This window comes from Acomys minous, assembly GCF_964271855.1.
Source record: "Acomys minous genome assembly, chromosome: 2".
NCBI classification, from domain to species: Eukaryota; Metazoa; Chordata; class Mammalia; order Rodentia; family Muridae; genus Acomys; species Acomys minous.
This window is the reverse complement of record NC_140484.1, coordinates 102823905-102849414: the sequence shown is the minus strand read 5'-3', so window position 1 is coordinate 102849414 and position 25510 is coordinate 102823905. Positions and strand designations below refer to the sequence as shown.

The window sequence follows — 25510 nt, the reverse complement described above, 5'->3', positions numbered from 1 at the left end:
CAGCTGCATAAGAACCATTTCACAAGCTCCCTGCATCCAAACTCTTCTCTGATAAGACAGTTAAGTTCGTCCCAACTTTTCATTATAATTATAAAGAACATGATGAGAATTACTTGAGAAACATGTTAAGATTGTTCAAGTCTCCCTTTAGAGAAGCTAAAATCCTGGACCTGAGTCTGCTTCAGTTCACCTACCTGTGATGTCATTGCCTGCCTGCCATGGGGGTGTGGCCCTGCCCAGTATATAAAAGGACAGACCTACATCTCCCCTTCCTCTCTCTCTCCCTCCCTTCCTTCCTCCCTCCCTTCCTCCGTGTCTCTCTCTCTCTCTCTCTCTCTCTCTCTCTGTCTCCCTCCCTCCCTCCCTCCCTCCCCTTACCTCTTATCTCTTATCCCCTTTCTCTCCTCCTCTGTCTATGTCTCTGTCCCTCTTTCTTTCTGGGGTACCCATCCCCCCTTTCCTTTTCTCCCCATGATCACTTAGTAAACCCCATATAATCTAATATCTTAGTATCTGGCATATTATCACTTTCTTATATTAAACATAAAAGATACTACACTCATTGCATCACTAAGCTGCTTTCCTGCAAGACTACACAACTTGTGTTCTTGTGCCCACTATGATGGAGGCACCACTTTCTCGGATCCCAAGCAATGCCATCTTCTGTTAGTCTTCATAGAAAAGAGCATTGACTGTTTATATTGACATTTTACCTTATATGAGGCCACTATATTTACATGTTATTATTTTCATTTGTTCTTTTGTGGACTGTTTGTATGATATCTGACTATTTTCCTTTATGAAATATGTCAGCCTATATTCATTGTTTAAAATAATGAACTTAATTACAGTGACCCTCTCATGGATATGAGGTTATTTGCTGATTGTGGGTAAAGTACAAATTGCTACACCCTCTTCTTCTTCCAGTGCTGAGGATTGAACCCACAGCCCTGTGCATGCTCAGCAAGACTCTCTCACAGACCAACACTCAGTCCATACCATGACATTTGTAGATGTCTGTGTCTGTTCACCTCTCCATAGTCTCTGTGCTATTCTGTTTACCCCTGGATTTATAACTTTCCCCCTGGGTCCCTGGTCTTAACATCTGGCCTGACTTTAGCCTGCTTTGTAGTGCCAGCTGTCCCACAGGTGCGCCTCACCAGCAGGCAGATTCCCGAAGCCAGAGCTGCAGCTGTAGTCATCTGGGCTCTCCTCTCTTCCCCACGTCCTTACCCCTTTTCCAGTCCCCTATCAGAAACCAGTCAGTGCCAAAACTGACAAAGATACTCATAAAAACATTCTTTTCACAGTTTACCAGGTAACGTGAACTAGCAAACATATACATTGCTCATTTTAACTTGCTCAGCAAGACTCTCATGGAGAATGAGCAGGCTGTGGGGCACAGGAGAGGATTCTCACTACAGTGAGACCGGCTTCCCTGCTTCTTCCTGTGGAAAGTGAGGGCAGAGCAGAGGACCCCCCCCACACACATAGAATCCCCCAGGAAGGCACTTGAAAGAGCCTCAGGGGCATTTCCTCCATATTGAGAGCTCTGTAACTTAAAATTCCTTTAAAGGAGAGAGGTGGCAGGGAAGGTCAGTTTGAGCAGTGGCTCCAGAGGTGGGTGGAGATAATTTAGGTAGCCTTTCATAACCAAGTAAGTCAAGGGTGTAGCTTTCCTTTTAAGAGCAACAGGGAAAGCTGATTTTAGAAAAGTATGGAAACACCTGACTCAGCTCCTGGGCGCTGGATCCCTGACAAGATGCCATTTGCCCTAGTTCCTTAGTCATGGGGTGGAAAGCACCGCACCCCTGTGACCAGGAAGTTCAGGGGAAGCCCACAGCTAACCTGGCAAACTTGCAGGGCTCCCTGAAAGGAAAGAGCAGCCATTAAAATGCAGATGCTTCTGAGGGAGTTTAGCCTGGGAAGAGAGGTGGGGCCACAGGAGGGAACTGGGAGATGCAGGTCAGAGGTGACAGATTTCAGGGCGTGCCTTCAGCTCAGCTGGGTCCCAATTCTTCTATAAAATGAGAACTGCCTGTCCACCTCATGTGGGGATTGCAGGGGCTGACCTTGGTGCCTGTGGGTGGGCTCAGTGCACTGTAAGCTCTCAGGATGAGCAAGGAAAGCTGTCACTCTGTCCTGACTTCACCTGCGTCCTCAGCCCTCCTCTCCTGAACAGGAACACAGTGGGAGCATCCCCACCTCTGAGCTGTGATCTGACTATGCTCTGCTCCACCCAGAAGGAACCACTTGGTGTGGAGATCAGGCTAGGAGGAGGGCAGAGTGGGATGTGCCTTCTGAACATCCCCTGTGGGAGACCAGAGGGCATGGAGGGAGGAACTGATGTGGTACTGGCCACTGTCTGTCACTTTTCAGGTCTCACAAAAGCATGGCCCAAATCTCACTCTATGCTGCTTCTCTTTTGCTCAAAGAGTAAGAAGAAAGCCCATCATGGCATTGGTTCCTGCTAATAGTCTCCTGACATGAGTGAAGGGTGCCTCACTGGACCCAAGCTATTTGCTTGTTTATTAGATACCATGAAAGGGTCTAAGGTCAATAGTCTCTACTGCAGTACTGAAAGGCAGGCCCTGCACTATGCTACAGAAGCTTCCTGGAGGTTCCTGAACTGAGGACTTCCATGGATTGTGCCCCTAACATGCCTGCCCGGGCTTTAGAGCCAGTCTTACCAAGATACAGTAAAATGTCCTTTCTTTGACTGTTGCTCCAACCTTCAGGGTGTGGCTCCAAAGTGCATCACGTAGCAGGAAGTGACTTCTGAGGCTTAGCTTACAGGAGGAAGTGCAGTGTATGCCTAGCTTTCCCCTAGGACGTTCACCCTTGGAATGAGGAGGCCAAGGCCAAGTGAGGGGGCCATCTTCAAATGTTCTAGACAAAAGCCCACCTCAGGACCTAGCCAACGATGGTCACAAACCAGTGTCACCAAGTAGCTGCTCTTACATGGATCTCTTCAGGCATGTGGCTGAAAAAGGCCTCCAGAAAGTTCCAACTGTCTAGTAGTCACTGCTAACTGCCTGGCCTCCATCTGGTTGTGACCACATGAGAGACTCTAAGGAGAAACCACCTGGCTAAGGCCAATCATGCCCGAGAACTAGCATGTCACTAGAGGTGACAATGATTAACAAATGATTCAAAGGAGATCTCTGCAAACTGGCCTGTGGATAAAATCTGGTCCGAAACGGGTATTTTATTTTACAGCCAATGGTCTACATATAGCTTGATATATTTTTGAAGAGTTGTAAGACAAAACAAAACCAAGAAAAATATTCAACACAGACCATATTGTTCTCTCAAAGTCTAAAATATTTCTTCTCTCACCCTTACCAGAACAAATTTGACCAGCTCTGACTTAAATCACTCAGCGCCCAGGCAGTTTTCCTGGGCAGAAACAGCCTGAGCACCGGGCGGGGGACTGGGGGAGGGGGAAAGGGGATGAAGGGGGGAGGACCACAGACTTGAAGCCCCATGGAGCTCATTCTGAAAGGCTACACCAATAGTTATCTGCAAGTCATAATTTATCCCCTCAATAATGGTACTCGGGGACCGGGGTGTGGCTCAGTGGTAGAGCTAGCTCATCCTAGTTTGTTTGAGGTAAGCCCCAAATACAAGAATCATAAAAATAACAGAGACACCAACTGATTTTTGCAAATACACTCATTTACTCAAATGAAAGCAACAGTAATGCATTTGCAAACATGAGGCACTTTTCTTTCTGGATCTGGGCTACCTGACTCATCAGTTGATGGGCGTTTGGGATGACCCTGTTTCCCAGCTGTTGTGAACAGAGCTACAGTGAGCAATGATGTGCCAAGTATTTATGTAGTAAGACAAAATCCTTAGGGTCCAGTAGTGGTGGGTCATATAGTAAACCCAGTTCTAGTTTTCTTGAGGCCCCTTGCTACGGCATGGTCTGGTGCTTTGTATTTGTTAATAGTTTGCCTTCCCGCCCGAGATTCTTACTGTTTATGAGGAAACTGTCATGTACCCCAAGTGTTGCTGTATAACCTTGCTTCTCTGTTTGACCAATAAAAGGCCTACACCTGGGTAGGAGAAAGGAAGGGGCTGAGCAAAGATGTGTGGGCTTTGGGGACAGAAGGATCTTGGGTAGGAGATGGGTACCACAGGAGGAAGGAGGAGGAGAATCACGGTGAGATAGACTAGAGCCACATGGGCCAGGAGGAGGGACTCTGAAGCTCTGCAGGGAAAGAAGCGGCCTAGGTGAACAATATAAGTGAGTATTTGAGTATTATAGATGGGAACTAGCCCAGACAGAAATGATTAGAGCAGATGGCATGGGATGGGGTCTGGGAGATAATGGAAGGTAGTTTAGGGGTTAAAAATCTGCCCAGCTCCAGGTAAAATAAGGCTTATTCTAAAACACAACAGGTGTCTGTGTCTTTTATTGATTATGATAGCAGGTTAGATATATTGACATAATAAGTAGAGGTATTTAATAATAAACATTATTAGACATTTCTAGTTTCTACAACACATTTCTTCCACCAACAGCATACAAATGTTCCCCTTTCCACACATCTGACACTGGTGGTCATCTGTATGCCTGATGATGGCTATTTTTCCTGGGTAAAATGAAATTTTAAAGTGGATTTAATCTGAAAATTTTCCAGATGGTTAATGGTGCTGAGTACTTTAAAGTATTTCCTAACCATGTGTAGTTCTTCTGAAAACTATTTAGTTCCATAGCCCCGTTTTAATTGGGTTGTTTGTTTTCTTTGAATTTAGTGTTTTTATATTCTAGTTACTAGTCCTCTATAAGTTGTATAGCTGGCAAATATTTTTTCCTTAGTCTGTAGGCTGGTTCTTCATTTGATTAACAATTTATTTCGCTGTACATATGCTATTCAGTCTCGTGAGATCCTGTTTGTTGGTTGTGGCTCTTATTTCCTATGCTACTAGAGTCATATTCAGAAAACCTTTAAACTAAATTTATGTGTTGCAAAACTCCCCCTACTTTTCTCTTTAGCAGTTTCAAAGCATCAGGTTTTATTTTATAGTCTCTGATCCCTTTGGAGTTGAGTTCTGTACAGAGTGAGATACAGACACCTAGTTTTATTCTTCTACATGTTGGCATCCAGATTCCCCAGCACTGCTTTTGAAAATGCTCTTTTCCCCCAGCATATACTTTTTAGCTTCTTTGTGAAAATAATCAGGTTGGTACAGTTGTGCGAACTTATATCTACTTATTCTACTTATTCTACTCCATAGATCTATATGTCTAAGTTTGAACCAATACCATGGTGTTTTTAGATGGCTTAGTTTTGTGTGCTTACCTTGGAGTATCTCAGGAACCCAGAAACTAGAAAGAGAGGACAGTGCGGGGGAGGTCGCCTAAATCAGGAGAGGTTGTACCTAATAGGTTAGATGAGGGTGGGGCAGGGGTATCCTGGAGTAGAAAGGTTCAAGCAGGGCGTGGTGGGAGGTAGGGACGACGAGGGAGTGGCAAAGGCTAAACAAAATGAAGCAAGTATAAGAAAACCACTTGGTAACTGAATGTCTAGTAACTCAGTTAAAAACTTGACAAAAATCTGAAGACAGATACCTTGCAAAGACGTGACAATGAAGGTCGAGAAGCAATGAATCGTTAAACAAAAACCTCAGTGTCAAGTGTGGAATACAGGCATTGAAGTCATTGATCAGGGAGGTTTCAGAGCCCCCAAAACATTATAAGTTCTTGTCATTGCTCTTGATTAGAACTAGTTGGTAAGACCCCACTTCTATGGACATCACACATCTTAGCTGCACGAAGCTGAGAAGTCAAGCTGTGGTTGGGCTGGAAGGTTGCTCCCTGCTGGATGGATCTCATGGTACCCAATGTTGCTATGAAAGCTGTTTGGGGGTTAAGGACATTGATTGCCTAGCCCAACTCTGAACTTCATGAACTACAATACCAGCCTGCTAGGTAAGATGGACCCAGTGATGCAATGGCGGTGTGTCTATTATGTGAGTGACCAACCACTCTCTAATTCAATTTTGGGCTTGTTCTCCAACAGAGAATCCCTGCCTAATATTGTTAACTTGGTCTAAAACCCATGCTGAAAAGGTCTTAGACCCTATGTAGGGGACGTGGGGAACTTAACATGGTTGCTTAGCTGAATTGACACCACATCAAAGCACCTCTTAAGTGAATCATATGTTTATACCCAGAAACAAAGGCTCTTCCCAGCCTTAAACACAGAAGCTGATCCTTGTAGTAAAGAGAGAGAAAGGCAAAGGCCTGTAACTATACAAGACAATAAAGGAAAGTTGAGAGCTTAGCCCTGGACAAGGCATTTACACTACACCCTTTAAGTAAGGCTCGGAGAACACCGTAAAAGAGGGGGTGGAAAGAATGTAAGAACTAAATGATGGAAAGAGGGGCTGTAAAATAACACCTTGACAGTGGTTGTGCACACTGCCATTGGGTCTACAGAAGTCACGTCCTCCAAGTAGTCAGCTATGGACGGGGAAAGGACCCATGGGGCCCAACCACATACTACAGATTTGTTGACAACTGACACTCTGTGTGAAGGAGATAAGGTACCAACTGTGTGCCCACCGGCGAGCCCACCAAGGTCTGGTATTTGGTCTAAACCCAGGCCCATACAGACAGCCCTAATTAAATTATGTGAGACACTAAACAAAACCAAAACTAATAAAGAGGCAAAAGAGGTTGACAGGGAGGCACAAGGGCTGACAGAGGTGGAAGTGTAATGGGAGGGGGCAGGAGGAACTATACACACAAATTCATAGTGTACGTGCACAGAAGGGTAAAAGAACAAAATTTGCTGTCAACAACAACAAAAATTACCAAACAAGGAATGTATGAGGCTTGGCTTTGATTCTAGATTAAATTCTCATTAATAATTTTAATAAAATATCCATCGCTTACTGAGGCTTTACTAAGTAGCAGACACTTTTCTAAAACTCTCTTGTGTGTCCTATCTCAGATAAGTCTCATGCTAATTCTTATGTCTTACAAGATGAGACAAAGAACGCACAGGTAGTGAAGTGTGGCGCAGGATTTGATTACAGTCTGATTGCCAGCCTTCATATTAGCCACTGCCCTGTACCTCTCCTTTCCAGGAAATGCTAGTCTAAGACCCTGTAGTCTTAGTTTCCAGAATGTGCCTGGCTTTCCTCGGCAAAGACAGCTCCCATTGACCACTCTGGCAGACCTCCTGGGATGCCAGTCAGGGATGCCAGTCTACCTAAGAAAGAGGTGTGGAACTAGAGTCTGTTTGTTTCCACATTCTTCTGTTGAGAGGAACTGAAGCCCCCAGTCTAATGTAATGGAGGTTGTTTCTAGACTTTTCCTTCCAGGCCATTTGATGCTCACCCACGTTTATTGGTTTCTGTCAGTCAACATGTACGGAATTATGATTGTTAAGGCTAGACTATCATGGGAGATAGCATATTGTGACCTCCCTTGCAGCCACCCTATGGCTAAATGAAATCAAGAGATGAACCAAGAGCCACTCAATGTCAAAAGGATCCCTAGATGTTGGGCTCAGGGCCATGGAGGGTGAAATAATAAACAGGGTCCTCATCTGTTGAGTAGAGTGACAACACCCACTTCTGTGATCTGCAATGTAGATATGGACAGGACTTAGTCCAGTGTCTGACCCCCACGAGGCAGCTGTGATTACTGCAACAATGGACCCTGAGGCCTAGGGTCTGGCCACCGGCTTTTTACTGTGTGATCAGAAAAACTGCTGATCACAAAAAAAAAAAAAAAAAAAAAAAAAAGGCCCACATTGACAAGGCGGGATGGAGAGCGGGAGCTACCGCCCACCCACTGCGTGCAGCTCCCTCTGTGCAAGCTCCATGTTGTAAAGAATTAATTTAGTTATTTATGAAAACATCAGCTACAATGTTGTGGTTTTTAGTAAAGCTATAAAAATGAATCCATCACATTCTTTATCCAGCTTAATATGTCAGAAATAACTGGAAAGAATGTAAGGATGAAGGGATGTGACTGTCCCGACAGTCAGGATGTGGTACCTTGTCTACTCACCAGAATGGAAAAATAATGAACCGGCTGGTGAAGAACACAGCGGAGAAGATGATGAACAGGACATTGCAGGCTTGCTTCCACCCGGCATAAGAAAACATCTTAGCAGACTGAAGAAGAAGAGACATTTAGTTAAAATGCTTGTGACGCACTTTTAAAAACAATTGGATGAGGTCTTGCTTGAAAGCAGCCTGGGGAAAGGTCTGTGTTGTGGATGGGAACATATATTAAATGAGACGAGCCATAATGATAATCCTCAAAAGTAGATGAGTGCTCTCTCTTTCTATGTTTGAAATTTTTCTATAGCACAGTGCCTTAAAGAGATATGTCAAATAGTTATAATGAGGTCCCTGTCTTTTTAAAACACCAGAAGTCAGCATGATGAATCCTAGCATACATTTTATATGAATATCTATTTCACGTATCCTTTTCTTTGAGAGGGGAGCTGGCCAGGAGAACGCCTGGAACAGGAGGGGACTGCGGGCTTGGCTGGAATGCTTCAGCCAGCCCAGAATTAAAGATGCTCTATTGAACTCTCCCGTGAAGCCCAAGGCCGAAGTGGAAGTGGAAGGTGAGGCCTGGGTAGAAGTTCCTGGAGTACTTCCAGACCACTCCTTTAGGGGGTGTGGTAGTTCTAATGGGAGAATCCCCCCATAAGCTCATGGATTTGAATGCTATCTGTAGGTGATGTCATTTGGGGGCGGTTATAGAGCTTTTAGGAGGAGAGGGAGCCTTGTTGGAGGAATTACAACACTGGATATAGGCTTTGAGGGTGTACAGCCTTTGCCCACTTCTTGGTCATGCTCTCTGTTTCCTGTGCACAAGTGAAATATGAGCTCTCAGCTTCCTACTTCTGCTGCTACGGCTTCTCCACTTTTGTGAATGCCTAACCAGAACCGTACACCAAAATAAACTCTTTCTTAAATTGATTTTCATCATGATATTTTGTCATATCAACATAGAAGTCATTAATACAAGAGAGCATGGCTCAGACCTGAAAAGTTCAGAGGCTCAAGGCCTTCCCAGAATAAAAAGGCAACATGTATGTGCTCCAGGGAGTCTGAACTGCAGTTCCCATGCTTTCCAAAATTTACTAAAGATGATATGAACATCCTATTTTGCTTTCCAAAACTTACCAAGGATGGTGACATCCTGTCAGGGCAGCAGAAGGCACCCGTCTGTATTAGCTCTGGCAGCTAATATGGAAAGCCAGTGTACCCAGAGAATGGCAGCTGGGTAAGGGGCAAAGACCAGAGTCTTAGAATGACTAGAGTGGAGGACATCTTCAAGGGCAGATGCCATGCCAAGGTGGGGAGCTGGATATGTGAACTGGTATCAGAATCTCTGTGAGCCCACTCATGAGGGCAAAGTGGCACTGCTGGGCAGAAGCACCCTTAACACTTTCTGGATGGTGTAATGATGAAATACAAATGGTAGTCCTTCATAAATGCTAAGTATCAATCAGGATACATTAAAATGTTGATGCCAAGAAAAGGTAATAAATAGGGCATGTGTAAGAAAGAACTGTAGGTGTGGAGGGAGATTTTTATTGTTGCAAAGAAAGAGCTAAGAGATGTGCCACCTGCCTTGAGCCTTACAAAGATCAGCAGGTTCCAACTCAGGGAAAGTCTACACCAGCAAAGGTGGTGCCAAGCCTGGGTTCAATCAGAACTTGATTGAGAAAATGAACATTTGACAATTATTCAAAGAAACTGTCAGCCCTAGGTCCTTGGAAGAAAACCAAAAAAGAGGCTGCTGCCACCCCCAGGCAGGGTTGCCTCTACCCTCAGCTGTTGATGGAAGGCACTAGCCTTGAGTACGAGCCTCGAGTTAGATCATGACTTATGGATCAAGACCGAGTCATGGTTAGTAACAACATGAGCCTGCGCTTATATTTAACCTTGAGAGGACCTTGACGTCTGACAAGCCGTTTCCCCCTGTTTTTCAACCTAAGGGCTTGGAAAGTTTTCAAACAGCCATGAGCTAAATATTATAATATACCATAAGGGATTGACATGACTTCTCATGTTACAGCTGAGGCTTGAAAACAAAACAATAAGTAATTTGCCCAAGTCTCTCTGGGAGTTATGCTATGTCTAAGACAAGGTGGAGGGAACGCTGAGAAACCCAAGCATCCAGACCCAGCCTTAACGTCTACCTTTCCCCTAAATACAGTGAAGTGTGTTCATATTGGACACACACCAAAGCTGAGCAAATGAATGTTCAGAAGTGAGACATGAGTGTGTAACTCTTCACTCAGGCCTGATGCAGCCTTACTTTCAGCCAGGGTCACTGAGATGATTGAGCAGAGCTGACTGTGTTCAGAAAGCAGCAAGGCACAGCCCTGACACAGCCCTGCTCTGCTGATCCTTCTGCCCTGTGCCGAGAATGGCTTACAAATATTTCAGAGGCCAGTTGCTGATTTCAAATGAATTCTGGTTACTTCTCAAGTAGGATCGGGCAAATTATTTTCCACTTCATGGCCTAAAGCCAGCCAGGCATTAAGAATGGTTTGAAAGGGGTATATTTGTAAAAAGGTATAAAAGCAAGGGGTAAAAACCCAAAAGGAATATAAGACAGAAATCACATGAAGTCCACCAAAGTAGATTTAGTCTCTGGCACCTTATCAAAAGCTGACTGAACCCCAGTCTGGAAGAATGAAATTCTATTAAATTTAATTTCTCCCATATCAACCTATACTCAATGATTAGCACTCAAAGGAGCAGTCCCAAGTGTGAAGTAGTTTAGAATTGTTTTCCCTGGGTTTGTTATAATGAGTACACTGAAGAGAGTCAACACTGGTCCTGGGAAATGCTGATGTAGTTACAGCAGGGGACTGGACAGAGAGGGGACCATTCAACCACAGCCTCATGCCAGCCGGAATGTATGCTAACGGAAAGGCCGAGAGAATAGAAACAGGAAGACTTTTGACCTAATGCTCTCTGCTTCAAGACACACCCTAAGCCCTCTTTCTCCCTTAGGAAATGAATGGCATTTTACAAACACTAGTTGGCAGTGCCTGAAGCAAGAGATGAGGTTGGAGAAAGAACAAGGTGAGTGTTCGCTGTGCAGCCAGCCACTAGCTTAAGTAGCAGAGGGTGCTGTCCATCTTTGAGAATTCAGTTCCAAGCTTTGCCTCTTAAACAAACAAACAAACAAACAAACAAGACAAAAACAACCCTGAATTTGTTTCTCATTCACGTATCTCATACCACTTCCCCAATGGGCAGCAGCTTCCATGGTTACAGACCCACAAACCAGTGTCTTGCTCACCCAGGGTAGAGACTAGAAACTACACACCAAGAGACTTCATCTCCAAGGGTCAGGGAGCCTGTACCTTCTTAGTGGTTGGGTGTTTTCAGGACAGAGGGCCCCGCCAAGTCACTCATAGGTAATTCTTTCTGTGAGCGCTCACAGAAAGCCAGGACATGGCACTGTCATTATTTTTTAAATGGCAAATGCTTACCTCTAGCCAAATGTCAGACACATCATGCACAAGCATCACGAGGGTCCCACTGCGAATATAATTAGCACACCAGGAGAAGCTCATCAAACTAATAGCAGCCAGGTGGTGGAGGACGTGAGCGAGGAAATCCTACATAATGAGAGAGAAATGGAAGCCATTTAGCAAAAGCCGGCATTTCCCAGTGACTGGAAGAGAGAATAATAATGGTATCACTAACTTATATTTGCATGTTCTGATTTAGGAATTCATAGATATTTTATAATATATTCTAAGTATTATATATACACACACGTGTATGTTTTTTCTTAACACAGTCCTTGTGAGGGAGCCAGGCCAAGTAGTACTCTAATTGGTGAAATGACTTAGCACTGGGACAGCGCTGACCACTTGTCATCTACCTGTAATTTCTGATATTCTCTCCATGGCTGCAAACACTATGTTCTTGGATTCTGTGAGTTTTCTTTAAGGATTATCTGTGGACTTCAGCGCACTTACTATTGTTGGGTACTGCTCATGATGGGCACATGCTCAAAGAGCATTTAATCAAGCCAGCTTCCTTTAATCAAATATTTAGTTGATTTTAGCTTTATTTATTGAACAGACTTTTCCGTGCGCTAGAATTCCACACTGGGTTAGTATATGAGGACTTAAGGCACCAACACTGTTTCTCATTTGATTTGATTTGCTGAGAAAAGTCCTGAGGCTGCACTCAGGGTCTAATGTGACAACTGACCCAGCAATGTCGTAAACTAGACAGCCCTGAAATGTACCACTCTGTGACCTCACAGGGACATTAATAATGCAAAGCAAAGCTACTTATGCTTCAAACAAGATTTCTCCCAGGGATAACTATAAAATCGGGAGGAACATTCTCAAGTCTTTGAAAACATTAGAAAGGACTGTATAGTTTTCCATCAAGTAAAAGATGTTATTACACGAACACATTTTCCCTTCGCGTTAGAGGACACTGCCCTCCAAAGCCAAAGGACACAGAAAGGAGAATTATTTTCAGATTGACCAGGAGCACAGCTTCACACTTAAAGTTTCTATGTTTCACTGCAGGCATTTGTCAAGACATCAGAGGATGCTGATAATTTGAATTAGTCTATGCATGATCAAAAGCAAAAACAGCCAATGAGATAGAGCCAAATATGCACAAGATACAGTTTACAGGTGGAATTAGAGATAAAGGAGTGAAAAGAAACTGAAGCAACAGAGAAAAGAGGTTTTGTAAATGCAGCACTCACCTTCCTCTTGGTATCAGAGCCCAGGCTAAAGAGCAGTGAGCAATAAAAGCTCATCTCCAGAATGTAGTACCAGTACTGAGACGGCAGCAAAGGCTGGGGACGGGACAGGAAGACAGTCATTCCTGCAAACGCGCCCCCACGAGCAACACACTTTACTTCACCGAAACCCCACAAAACTGCAGGAGACAGCAAATTCTTAAATTCCCCAAAGGAATCACAGATAAACTGTCAAGGTGTTTACTTTTTGAAAGAGTAGAGAAGTACTCTAAATCAAATGAAATGTTTTGACTAAAAAGTTTTCTTAATGCTATAGATATGAATGCCTAATTTTAGCTTAATGTTAGTTATGGTAGATATGCAGTTATTTAAGGACTCTAAAATTGTCTGTCTGCTAGAATGTTTTGTAAGCGCTCTTACAGTAGGGAATTGTTGAGACACAGTTGCTCACTGTGATGGACTGTTCTCTTCAGGTACCCACTGCATGTGGCCTTTTAATATCTAAGGCCTTACTCGATCTCCTCCCACAATGCCTATGGATTTGTTCCTGATATTTGGCAAGGGGAAAGTAGTTAATATAATTCTAGCATAGACTTTATGAGCACTGTTTAAGAAAGCTGAGTTCTCATGCCAAAGAGGCAAAAAAGAAAAAAGAAAAAAAAAAAAGACTATTCAAGTGCCAGCTGGTAAAAATAGGAGTAAGGCCACCAACTGACGTGAAATGTATGAATGAGCTCAGTTGACACCACACAGCCCAACCCATGAGTAACCGATGGCTGGCAGTGAGGCAGTAGGGTTGCAGATAGCTTGTTATGCACCAAGGGATAACTGGCACTTGTGAGCAGGGTGAGGTAGCATTAATAGGACTAGATATGACCTGTGTAACGAATAGGACTTTTCTTTCAATGCACTATTGTTTGTTTGTCCTATTGTTTTACTTTATTATTTATTTAATCTGTATGGATGTTTTGCCTGCATCTATGGACCACATGTGTGCCTAGTTTCTGCAGAGGCCAGAAGAGGACACTGGATCCCTGGAAATGGAGATACGGATGGTTGTGTGCCACAATATGGGTGTTAGGAATCAAACCCTTATATTCCTGGGGGAGCAGCCAATGCTCTGACCTACTGAGCCATCCTTCCAGCACAGTTTGCCATTTTTTTGTTGTTGCTATGCTGAGGCTAACATGCTAAAAAAGAAAAAAAAACTGATTTTAGCCTGTTCCTTTGGAAATGGAGGCAAAAAGGTTGTAAGTTCAGGGCCAACCTAGGTATCTATTCCATTTAAGGCCAACCCGAGCTACCTAATAAGAGTGAGTCACAAAAGCAAAACCAACCAACCAACCAACAAAGAAACAAAACAAAACAAAACCCCACCGAGATCTGGGGAGGCACCTCATCTTGGTGTTGATGCTCAAGAGGTTCACTAAAGAGAACGTACCTGTGTGGGGTAGTCTCGCCAAACCTCCCAGAGGTCATATGCCCATGGCTTCTGCAAAACAGGAGCCAAGAGAGAAGATACAACTTGTCAGGCGAAAGCTCGTTTCAGCAGGAAGCACAGTTCTTTGTGGTGGTGTCCACTGCTGCACTGACTTTCATGTGTGTGCATTGTCACACTGACCCACTTGTGTGTGTGTGTGCACTGTCACACTGACCCACTTGTGTGTGTGTGCACTGTCACACTGACTCTCTTGTGAAGATTCCATTTCCTCTGCTGCCTGCATTTCTCCCTCTGTGGGCATTGGTTCACATTCCTATATAACGCTGTGAAATTCACTACTTACAGTGAATCTGGGGTCAGTAATAGGACTGTCTTGTTGAAGGAACTGTTTGGAACAAATAAATATGCTAACAAAGTAATTTCTGAACCTAGAGTTGGGTTAATAGCAACTGCTTGTAAGCTTAGCACTTGGGATGCTGCGGTGGGAAGGCTAAGTCTAAGGTTGGCATGGGCTACATGGTGAGTTCCAGCCCAGCCTCAGATGCAGACTGAGAATCTGTCTCCAGGAAAAAAAAACAGAGACAAAAATAAGCACATAAATAAATAAATGAAAAGGCAAAAATGCCTTGAGATGGTTACAGCAATAAAACATCAGGAGGCCTATTTTGGGCCTTGCTCCTGAGTTCTATCTCTTACCTACATCCATAGCTCGAAAAACATCTCAGCTCTGGAGGGACATTTCTCAAACTCACTAACTTATGGAGTATTATGCCCTCCGGAGAGAACTTCGAATGAAGTCCCTGGGGGGAATGACTATTTACTTGGGTTGATCTGTATGGCTGATCAACCGACTAGAACTTCAAAGACTGTGGGGAAGTTAGAATGTTGTGGGTCAGAGCCTAATTTTGATGGATCTTGGGGCATAGTGAGCCCCTCCTAATGGCCATTTATTGTCCACCTTTATATGTGACCCAGCATCTTTATGGCTATTAGGTAAATCCTTTGGAATATACAAACAGACCCCTAGGTTCTACCAACCGAAGGTTAAAAGTGTTGCCTTACGGTGCTTAGGCTTATAGCTAAGAATCCGCTGCCTTGCTGTAGCCTGTTTGTCTGCTGTTTCTACCAATATATTTGAAAAGTGTTTCCATTTATGCTTTGCTTTGTTCTGTTACTATAAACCTCCAGGAAACCATCTCCACATTGGAACATAGATCTTGAGGTAAACTATATCTGTGTTGCTGGGTCACAGTCACTTTTATTTGGCTCCAGAATAAATTGTGTCTTATCCTTTTGAGGTGAGACCTTTGTATTGATAGAAATCATGGGCACAACTATTTTACATTAAAGACAAATTCCAATGATGTGAAAATGACAACTTACATCATAAAGAAATACAATTCCAGCCACAGTTAGCACGAGGTAAAATGTAAACCGCCAGCTGCCAAAAGAAAGAGAGAGAGAGAGAGCTTTCAGTAGTCTTCCATCACAGCGATCGGCGTGTGAGGAGAAAGGAATTTGATACAACAGGCTTTGAAGAACATGGATCCTAGAGTCAAACAAGTATGCCCTAAGCTGTCCTTTTGTTCTGAGATCCACATGGAAGCATGGAATTCAATAGTGGAAAGAGCAATGCCCGACACATTTCAATACCTGGTCTCAGTTCCACTCCAGAGCCACAACAGTGAAAGTATGATGATGCTTCCTCAAGAGACAGACATGTAGACCAGTGGACTATGGTCATGTCACAGATACAGCCAACTACTCCTTTGGTAAAGACGTTTAAAATGTACATTGGAAAAAAAGACAGCCCCATAATAAATGGTACTGGAGAAACTGGATATCCACACTTGGGGTTTAATCTGATTTATATCTCTTACCCTGTACAAAAATCAACTCAAAATTATGAAGGGTATTAATCTGAGACCCAAAACTTTAAGACTTTTAGAGGAGAATGTATGTAAAAAAAAAACAAACCTCCAAGATATAAGCATAGGCAAGGGCTTTCTTGAGTGGACTCCAGGGGCTCAGGCCACTAATAAAAGTGAGAATCGATAAATGGGATGATGTGAAATTACAGTTTCTGCACAGCAAACAAAGCAAAACAACAAACAAACAAACAACATAGGGCAAGACAGCTTAGGAGACAGCAAGTGTTCGCCCGACAGAGGGCAACTGCCCAGAGGACATGAAGAAGGGTAAGAACAAACAAAACAGATCATCCAGTCAAGAAAAGGGTTACAAGCTGAATAGATACTTCTCAAAATAAAAGAAAATGAAAAGAAAGGAAGGAAGGAAGGAAAAAGGAACAAAAGAAAGGAGGAAAGAAAGGAAAAGAAAAGAAAATGAATTGCCTCCCATGAATAGGGTAGCCAACTGAGGCGGGCTTCCTGGGAGGGGCCCTGCTCCTATAAATCTAATCAAGAGCCTATGGCTGGGGGAGGGGCGTAGGCCCTGGGGAGAAATCTGCTCCTGTTGCTTTGCTTAATGGACATGTTATGAAATGCCTTCCAAATATTTACATTGAAAGCCATAGTTTTAGAGCTGTTCTCGAGATTGGCAGGAAAACTTTCTTTTTGCAGCAGCCAGCACTTAAATACCAGTCAGTTAGGGATTCCTGGATGTTCCCAGCCTTAAATGGGACGTCTATATCAAGGCCTGCCGCGAGGCTCCGTGAGCACTGTAGGAGAGGGGGCTGAGAGAAGGAAGATGCAGAGTACACCGAGGCGTGCAGGAAATGTTCTCTTCCTCCTACCAAACAGCGTGCACTAACTCATTGCAGCAGCACAAGGCCAATGCAAGATCAAGCTGGCTACCTTTCCAGCCTGGGTGGGGGAGGGGATCATGAGGCTCCGCTCTAGCAGAATTCTTTGCAGGTGACGGTTTCCTGAGAAGAGCCGTTTACTGTCAGAGGTATGGCCGCTGGGACGTTACTCCAGCTCTGGTGCACCCATGCACCGTGGGCAGAGCTTACTGCACAGGGTAGCTCCTTGCAATAAGGAAGAGGACTGGACGGTGGGAGGGAGATGTGTGGGAAGGTCCTGGGAGAGGGATGGGATGAAGGAGTTGAGGGTGGATATGATCAAAGTCCTTTGTATGTATGTATGTATGTATGTATGTATGTATGTATGTATATATTATGTACGTAAGTATGAAATTCTGAGGACGGGGCACTAGGATGCGTTCTCAAATCCCCTGCTCCTGTAACCATAAATACAGCAGACACAAGGCACTCTCTCCTCAGCCCTAGGGGGAGAAGCACCAGTTAAGACATGCTTATGGGTTTTCTGGGCTTCAGGCTAAGCACATAATGTCTGCATAGGCATTGGGCCCCCTTGAGTGCGGCGTCTCCTAGAAGAGAAGGGCAAAGCCGGATGGTTAAGAATAACATCTTTTTCTTTCTAAGTTATAAACATTTTCCGTATGGTACCTAACAGTGTACATGTTTACTGTGTGTTTTGCACTAACTCCGGTTGTTAAGCTTCAGCTTGTTACCTTTCCAGATGTAGCTAATGAAACCATTCAAATAAACCAAACTTGCTTTTGTTGAAAAAAAAAATACCAAGCAGGAAAGACCCTATGGAAAGTGGAGAATGCATCTGGCCCCTTCCTCTCCTCCAGTGTCAGTGTGTTCCCTGCCATGGTCACACTGTTGGTTAAAACCACAGTGCTCCATAAGCTGCCCATCCTTCTTACCAAGATTCCTGGAATTTCTTCAGCCTGCAAGGATTGTTCTGATTCCGCCGAATCCTAAACCATCTCTCAACCTGGCGCTCTGTCAAGTTACACTTCTTTGCCAGTCCATAAACATCAGTCTGAAAAGATGAAATGGATGAACAAACAGTAAGCAGCAGAGAGGCAGCGGGGCATTTCAGCAGGTAAACGCAGGACATGGTGGAAAGAGGAGAGCCTCCACAAGCCTACCATGGCGCTTTCACACACACACACACACACACACACACACACACACACACACACACATGCACACACACGTGCACATGCACACATATGCACATACACACATGGACACATACATGGACACACACACACATGCACACACATGTGCACATGCACACACATGGACACACAGACATGCATATACACATGCACATGCACACATATAACTATACACTCTCCATAACTGTAAAAACTAGGTAAAGAGCAGGGTCAGATGTCACACAGTCAAGGGATGGCCAGGCACAAGACTGTGAGCCAGGGAATTCATTTTTATTGCTTGTGAAATCACATTCACACACACAGACCCCAAGCCAAAGCAAAACAAGTAGAAAAAGGAGAACGTGAGAATCCTAGCTTGGTGTTTACTGAGGAAGACCAAGCATCTATATATTAACAGGTCACGTGATAGAGTTGTATATGTGAGCTCACTAAGATTTATTTAGGGCCTCCTAGGTGCAGGATGGAGTAGTTGAGTTTAAAATGTCAATCAATTTTAAAATGTTTTTATTATTTTAAAGATTCATTGACAATGAGACAAGTTAACTCCTGACAACACACAGCTACCTCAAGAAGATGATAAGAATCAAAGAACCTCCTTATTGGAGATGGCTTCAAATGTGGCAAACAAGCCACTGGGCAAAATGTCCTCATTTCTGCCACAGACAAAATTCTTCCTTAAAAAGAGCAAGCTTGGACGCAGGCAGAGTCGATGCCAAACTCTGCCAGCACAGGTTAAACAAGTGCTCAATAGCTCCTGCCTCACAAGTATGTCTGTCAGAAGGCTGAAGGTGATGCTCCAATGGTATAGAGAGTTTGAGGAGACTGTTCAGACAGCAAACTGTCTCTGTCATCTTCTCATTTGGGAAGCTACTAACCTGCACTCCCTGTATACTCAGGTAATTAATTTTATTCCTTCTCATGTCTCTGATGGTGTTGAAGACCAGATAGTTTAGTTTTACAATTAAGCATAGTTGTTTAGGGGTTAAGATGTTTTTAGGTCTAGATAGATGTTTTAAGTTGATAATGATGAGATATGATAAATATAGATTTACATTCAGAACTTTAGACATACCAAGCAAGATAGGAAAGATGTTTTCTTCAAGGCTGCCAAATACAAATAGCCAAAACACTAAGAATGTAACAGTTATATAATTCCTAATTGTTTCATAGTTCTTCTTGCTGTAGGTATTATATATATGTATATATATACATATATATATATGCAATAATATAAATGTATGTGTAAAAAATTAAAAATATTTAATAAAAAATGAAAAAAATATCAATCAAATACAATTTCCTACAGAGACACAGCAGCTGCCTGGGAGTTGCTAGGACTTGTGCAGGACATGGAAATAGCAGTCACGTGCTGACAAGGCGCGGGCTAGTGGGCTTTCTGTTACTTCATGCAGTCTTTCTGGTAGTTACAGAAGATGGTCCAAGAAAAACCCCAGCAGGTGTGGTTGTCCACATTCACAATCAATCTGGTACACAGCCGATTTCAAAATACCCCAAACTACTTCCGACCATTAAAATAATGATTATAAAGTATAATAATGATGATTACCTCTCCTCTGGGAAGCAGACGTTTTATAGGCTATGATTTAAAATAGGAAATAACAAAGATGATGGATTGCTGCCCAAAGGTTACAAATTCCAAAGTCTGTTAGAGTCAGAGAAGAAACAGGAATGGACAAGAGGGCCAGTTCCACTTCACAGTGGGATTTCAAGAGGCGTCTTCTGTGCATTAGACCCATGGCAGCCAATAATCGCCACTCCCACAAGGAACATGCTCTGTACTGTTTTTTGAGGTGGCATTGATCTCTTCATCTTTCATTTTCTAATATAAGAAAACTTCCTCTTAATTCTGTCACAAAAACAAAACAAAAAGCCAAATTGCCTAAAAGCTAACTAGGAGCTTTCTGTCCAAGACACGGCTACAGCTGGTGAACAAAGCAAAAATCATGGCACAAAGGATCCCATCCCACAGGGCCAGCTGAGACCAAGCCCTAACATTTACAGACAGAAAATACACTCCTGGGATTTTGATGTGAAACCACTTTTTAAAATGATTAATCAGAGCCTTACAGTAAATTTAGGCTAACTGCAAATGAGCCTTCTGGGCACTAAGCAAAGCTGGCTTGCTGGCCAGATGGCTGGTCACCCAGCAGCTTTTGACCAGCCAGATCGCTTCTGGTATGGACACAGTTGTCCGGGGGCCAGGACTACAGCACACTGGATGCCACATGCTGAGCACTGGCAGAAGATGTCTGTGGTTCCAAATCTCTACTGAGTGGCTGGCCCTTCACTATCCTGAAGAGAAGGAAAGAGACAACAGAGAAGAGAACACACCAATATCACTGTTTCCTTTTAACAACCTTCTGTAGGTCATGGATTCCTGTGTTGGGAGCCAACAAAAGGAACTTGTCTAAGTACTGCCATTTTGACTTCAGATTCCATTTTACCTAAGCCGATTTATTCCCTCTCTAAGCAACAATAGTTTCCCAAAACATAACGCCTGCTCCAGACAACAGAAAGAACAAATGAATTTGACTGGTTAGGCAAAGACACTTATATTCAATATCAGTTGACAATGATGGAACACTTGGGAAAGTCCCCAACTCCTGAGTTCTGATTGGTAAAAATTATAGCTGTCTCTTGGCCTGGATGCTTACAGTTTTAATGCCTGAAAACCCTGCTTCAGTTCCTGCTCGGGGCTTCCAGAAGACACAAGGCTCCCAAGGCCTTGTATGGTGGCCCGGATCGACCAGCAACTCGGCTAATGTGGTGGGAATGATAGAAGATTTTGTTGTTTCACGACCCACTGGTGTCATCTCTCCCCAGTGCGCAGCCCATTGATTCCCTCAAACAGGATGTAATGCAAATTCCATTGCATGGTCCATCTTCTGCCACAGGCTGTTCTGAGGGGCCAGTGCATTGTGTTCTTAGTTCTCACAGTGAAATCCCCTTGGGTCTCACTTTACCGTTTAAAAATTTTATTTAATTACTCACTCAAAAGCATTCAAAGAACTTCTCCTAACTCACAGACCAGGCACAAGTGGAGATGTTAGAGATTCAGGACTGAGCAAAGCAAACAAGACCTTGCCTTCTTTCTGGAATTTTCCCAGATCTTCAACCAACCCAATTTTGTTACTATTGTATCAGTCCTACAAAGAGTTGTTTAGTGCATCTAGAAGATACTTCGTGTTGCCTTTCTTCTTTTGGAATGCGGATGCACCTAGTGGAAAGCCCACCTTCACAATATTGGCGTCATACTCTTACATCTTTTTGAGAGGGAGCCTCGCACACAGAAACTTTAAGACCCAGTCTCTTAACACACAAAGCAAGTTCCCTTAGGAATGGAGACAATCACAATTAAGCAGCAAGTTGCTTAACTGTTAAAAAGGCATCTTTTATAATAGTCCATAGAACTTGGTATGCAACAAACACAAAATGGATGTCATCGACCTCAAATACTACGCTGGTGTTTACTTCCATGTGCCAAGGATGATACAAGAAGAGTGATGCGTTTTCTCTCACTTGACAGCCATGTCTGAGTTGCGTCAAGTTGAACCTGACTGTGGAGTTGAATCAAACACAACTCCAACTTTGTGTGTGTTTGCTTTTAAAATAAATGTTTCTGTGCTGTGAACTGACGACAAAGTCCCTGGGGTGGAGCTGAAAGAGTGCTGGGGCGTATGGGCTACTATGGGCTGGCCTCCTGCTTCTGGTCCGGCTGCTTACAGCATGGCAGCCGGCTTCCTCTGGCTGAGCCTTCATTTCCTCAGCTCAGTAATGAACATCATTCACCTAGTCTAGTTCTCTTCCTAGCTATTTTCTTTCCATAGTCAGCAAGCTTTCTCAATTATTGTAAGTATCTTAGTCTTTAGAGGTGTCTAGATGACCCAGTAGAGTGCTTGCCAGTTAAGCCTTATAGCCTGAGTTCAATCCCTGCAGCCCAGGCTAGGACACCACTGACTCTTAAAAGTTGTCCTCTGATCTTCACACCACAGCCTTTGTGTACACACACACACACACACACACACACACACACACACACACACACACAAAATATCCTTTCCAATGACCTGGAACTCTTGGTCTCAGCAAGTACAACTGACAGGAGCTACACATTTCATACAAGGTATAATGGACACTAGTTATTCCCAAACAGAAACATGACTAGAAGGACTCCTCACAAGAGTCCTAATTCCTGACACATCACCAGTGGAAACCATGGAATTATTTAGATGGGTGACTATGGTCACTTAAGAATAGTGCATGGAAACAGAAAACAAGTAGCTGCAGGTTGTCAAAGTGTCCTTCTTGATAAAAACCAGTCACATGCAGAAGTTAAGAGCAGAAAGAGCTTCGGCAGCCGTGCAGCCTGAGCTGTATTAGACTCTAGGCCTTCTGCTGTGTCACGCCTCAGCACATCTTCCTGCACAAGGGCCTCACCGAACAAGCAATGACACCCCAGCTGATAAGCACAGCCGGATCCATCAGATGCAGTTTAAATGGCTCAGAAACTCTCCCCTAAAATATTGGTAGCACATAGTCTTGGTTGTTAAAAGGATAGGTGGTAGGTTTCTTTATTTACTCTGGAGGAGTACAACTTTGGGAGAAGGCCTGTTTTGCCTGCCATTTTAACTATGCAATATAATAAGACTGTGGAGCCTGGAATTGGCCTTATAACTATGAAAAAATGTTTGCGATATGTAAACCTTCAGTGCACTGCATCACCCAAGGATGCTCTGTATTGGGAAAGAATTGTGATGCTCCTGAAAATTCTATTTCTGGGAAGAAAGCAGGGCTCCGGCATGTTTCTGGGCATGTTGGGGCCTTGGATAAGACAAGGGCAAGTGTGAACAATGAGTTCCTGGACACTTCAGGATGTATTTTGATAGGACCACGCTCACCAAAAGCATCAGGTGTCGCCTTCTCCACTCAAATGCTTAAAAACTAGCATTAAAATGAAATTGTGATATTCTGACTTACTCATAATAATTTATGCTCTTAAGGCAGGGCCTTGCTGAGTATCTCAGGCTTTCCCCAGAGTCACTACACAGCTCATGCCAGAACCAAACTCATGATGATGCTTCTGCCTCAGCCTCTGTAGTCCTGGGATTACAGGCATAAGCCACAGCACTGAGCTTACATTGTTATCTTTATGTATAAATGGTGTACTTGGTTGTTAGTGTCTGGCACTACAGCTGAAAGCAGTGCCTTCAACTGAGCCAGTGACTTTCTAATACGTATCTACGTGTCAGCACATTTGAGGTGCTCCTGAGTCTGTCAGCAGAGCAAAGAAATGTAGCCAATGAACCAAATCCTTTGACAGTCAAGCGGAAGCTCTCTTTTTTTGTATGAACAAAGTAAGTCAAGATGACTAAACCGTTAAGAAAGGATGTCCTTAAGTCTACAAGCGAAGAATTTGTACTTACATGTGACGGACGACTTGTGGACTGCTTGAAAAAGTTTTCTAAGACGGCATTTGGTTTAACTTTATGCGATGTCTTTTGAATGCCAAGAGCACTGGCTAGAGGTGTGGCAACAAACCTACAAAATATGAAAAAGGGGTTTGAGAAGTAAGAAGCCCACAACTGTACCAGCAAAGCCAGGTTGTGCCTTTAGGTGTCCAGGCAAAGTCCAGGCATTTGCTCACATTGTTTGGATGCTGAACCTGCCCAAATGGTCCACATTAAAAAGCTTAGTCCACAGGGCCTATGATGCTAGGAGCTGTGATAAACCATCAAGAGATGGGCCTAGTGGGAAGTCTTGAAGCCACTGGAAGATGTCGTCCAAGGGCGTCACAGGACCCCAGACTCTTCTCTCCTGAGATGAGCAGTCCATCTGCTCCACCACATGCTCCCACTAGGACACCTCATCAGAGCCAAAGCTCTAGGCCACTCACCCTTAGACTGGAGCCTACATTGGCTTTATAAATGAATTGCTTCATGATATTTTGTTACAGCAATGGAAATCTGACTAATACACATGGTCAATGGCACTGCCTACAGCCTGTCTTTGCCCACCAAAAGCACTAAGAAGAAAGCTGGGGGTGGTGGCTAACAACTATGCCATAGCACTTGGGAGGGTGAAGGAGAGAGATTACAGCCAATCTGAGGCCAGCCTGGGCTACACAGTGAATCCCAGAGTAGCTTATGCTGCATAGTCTCAAAAGACAGACAAACAAAATGACAATAGCAGAACACCCCAAATCTAAGTTCAAAGAGAATAATTTTTCAGACCTACACACAAGCAACAATTTAAGCATGCATGATACAGCACAGTTTAAGATGGGGATTAGGATGAACCAATGTATTTAGACTTTTACTTTAAGTCTCCCAAGGGTTAAATTAAGTGTTCCACGTTTTATAAGCAACTGAAAAGTTGCTTTTCAAAGTAGCTGTACCACTTTTACATTTCTTTCAATAATGTGTCAGGTTTCCAGCTACCCCAGATCCCCCCAGGGGCTTGGTTTTGTCGGCAGCTGAAATCATACCGGGTGAGGAGCTGCTTCTATTCATTTCCTACCAGAATTATTATTCCAAACTTCCTCTAAGTTGAGTTTCATTTTGTTTTTCTAGTTTCGTAAGGTAGAAATGTATCAAACCAAGCTTTCTTCCTTCTTAAATAGAGGGGCTTGAAGCTGAAAACTCCTTCCAGCCCTGCTACGTCTACATTCCAGAAGGTTCTTGTCTAGTACGCTCTTTTAGTTACAGAGATTTCTAGTTCACCTTGTGACTCCTTTGACTGGTTATGAAGAAGTGTGTTGATGTAATTTTCATTTACTTGCTAATGGCAGGTTTCTTCCCATTACTGGTTTCTAGCTTCACTTCATTTGTGTGGCTGCTATTCCCCTACCCCTCACATTCACTGAGACTTGTGTTTGGTCTGGCACATGGCATGCCATGGGGGCGTGCCCTCTGTGCACAAGAGAAGAGCACAGGAGCTTACTGCTCTTGGATAGGGAGTCCTAGAGATGCTTGTTCAGTCTGATGGTTTATAATGTTGAAACCCATTTTCTTTCTGATCTTCTGCTTACTTATTCTCAGCGGTTATTCTGGAATTATGAGATACATCTTAATTTAAAGCATCCTGGTTCAAATGAATAGCAAATTACTTTTTTTTTCTTTTTCAAGACATTTATGCATCGTTGCTTTTAATTCTTTGAAAATGGTTTGAAGCAACAAATTCTAAGTTCTCTGTCCAGTACATCCAACATCTGGGCTTTCCCAGAGACACTGTCTTCTGTGTATGGCCCAACTTTGGTATGGACATGCTCAGGCTTTGTCACATGTTGGTGGTGACTCTAGACCTCAGATTGCCTCCCACCTCAGTTATGTCCTGTTTGTCCATCTGTGAGT

The 25510-nt window shown here is 43.5% G+C and overlaps 1 protein-coding gene across 2 annotated transcripts in view; it reads right to left on the bottom strand.

Annotated features, from left to right (window-relative positions):
* The window catches only part of CERS3 (ceramide synthase 3), a 104216-nt gene that overhangs the window by 35216 nt on the left and 43490 nt on the right, over positions 1 to 25510 (bottom strand). For both annotated transcript variants that reach the window (XM_084773349.1, XM_084773348.1), the window contains exons 3-9: positions 23585 to 23699; positions 17880 to 17998; positions 15567 to 15624; positions 14184 to 14234; positions 12746 to 12838; positions 11499 to 11627; positions 8036 to 8142 (exon numbers count right to left, since the gene is read on the bottom strand). In XM_084773349.1, coding sequence (XP_084629475.1) covers positions 8036 to 8142; positions 11499 to 11627; positions 12746 to 12838; positions 14184 to 14234; positions 15567 to 15624; positions 17880 to 17998; positions 23585 to 23699 — 672 coding nt within the window. The remainder of the gene's footprint in view (positions 1 to 8035; positions 8143 to 11498; positions 11628 to 12745; positions 12839 to 14183; positions 14235 to 15566; positions 15625 to 17879; positions 17999 to 23584; positions 23700 to 25510) is intronic.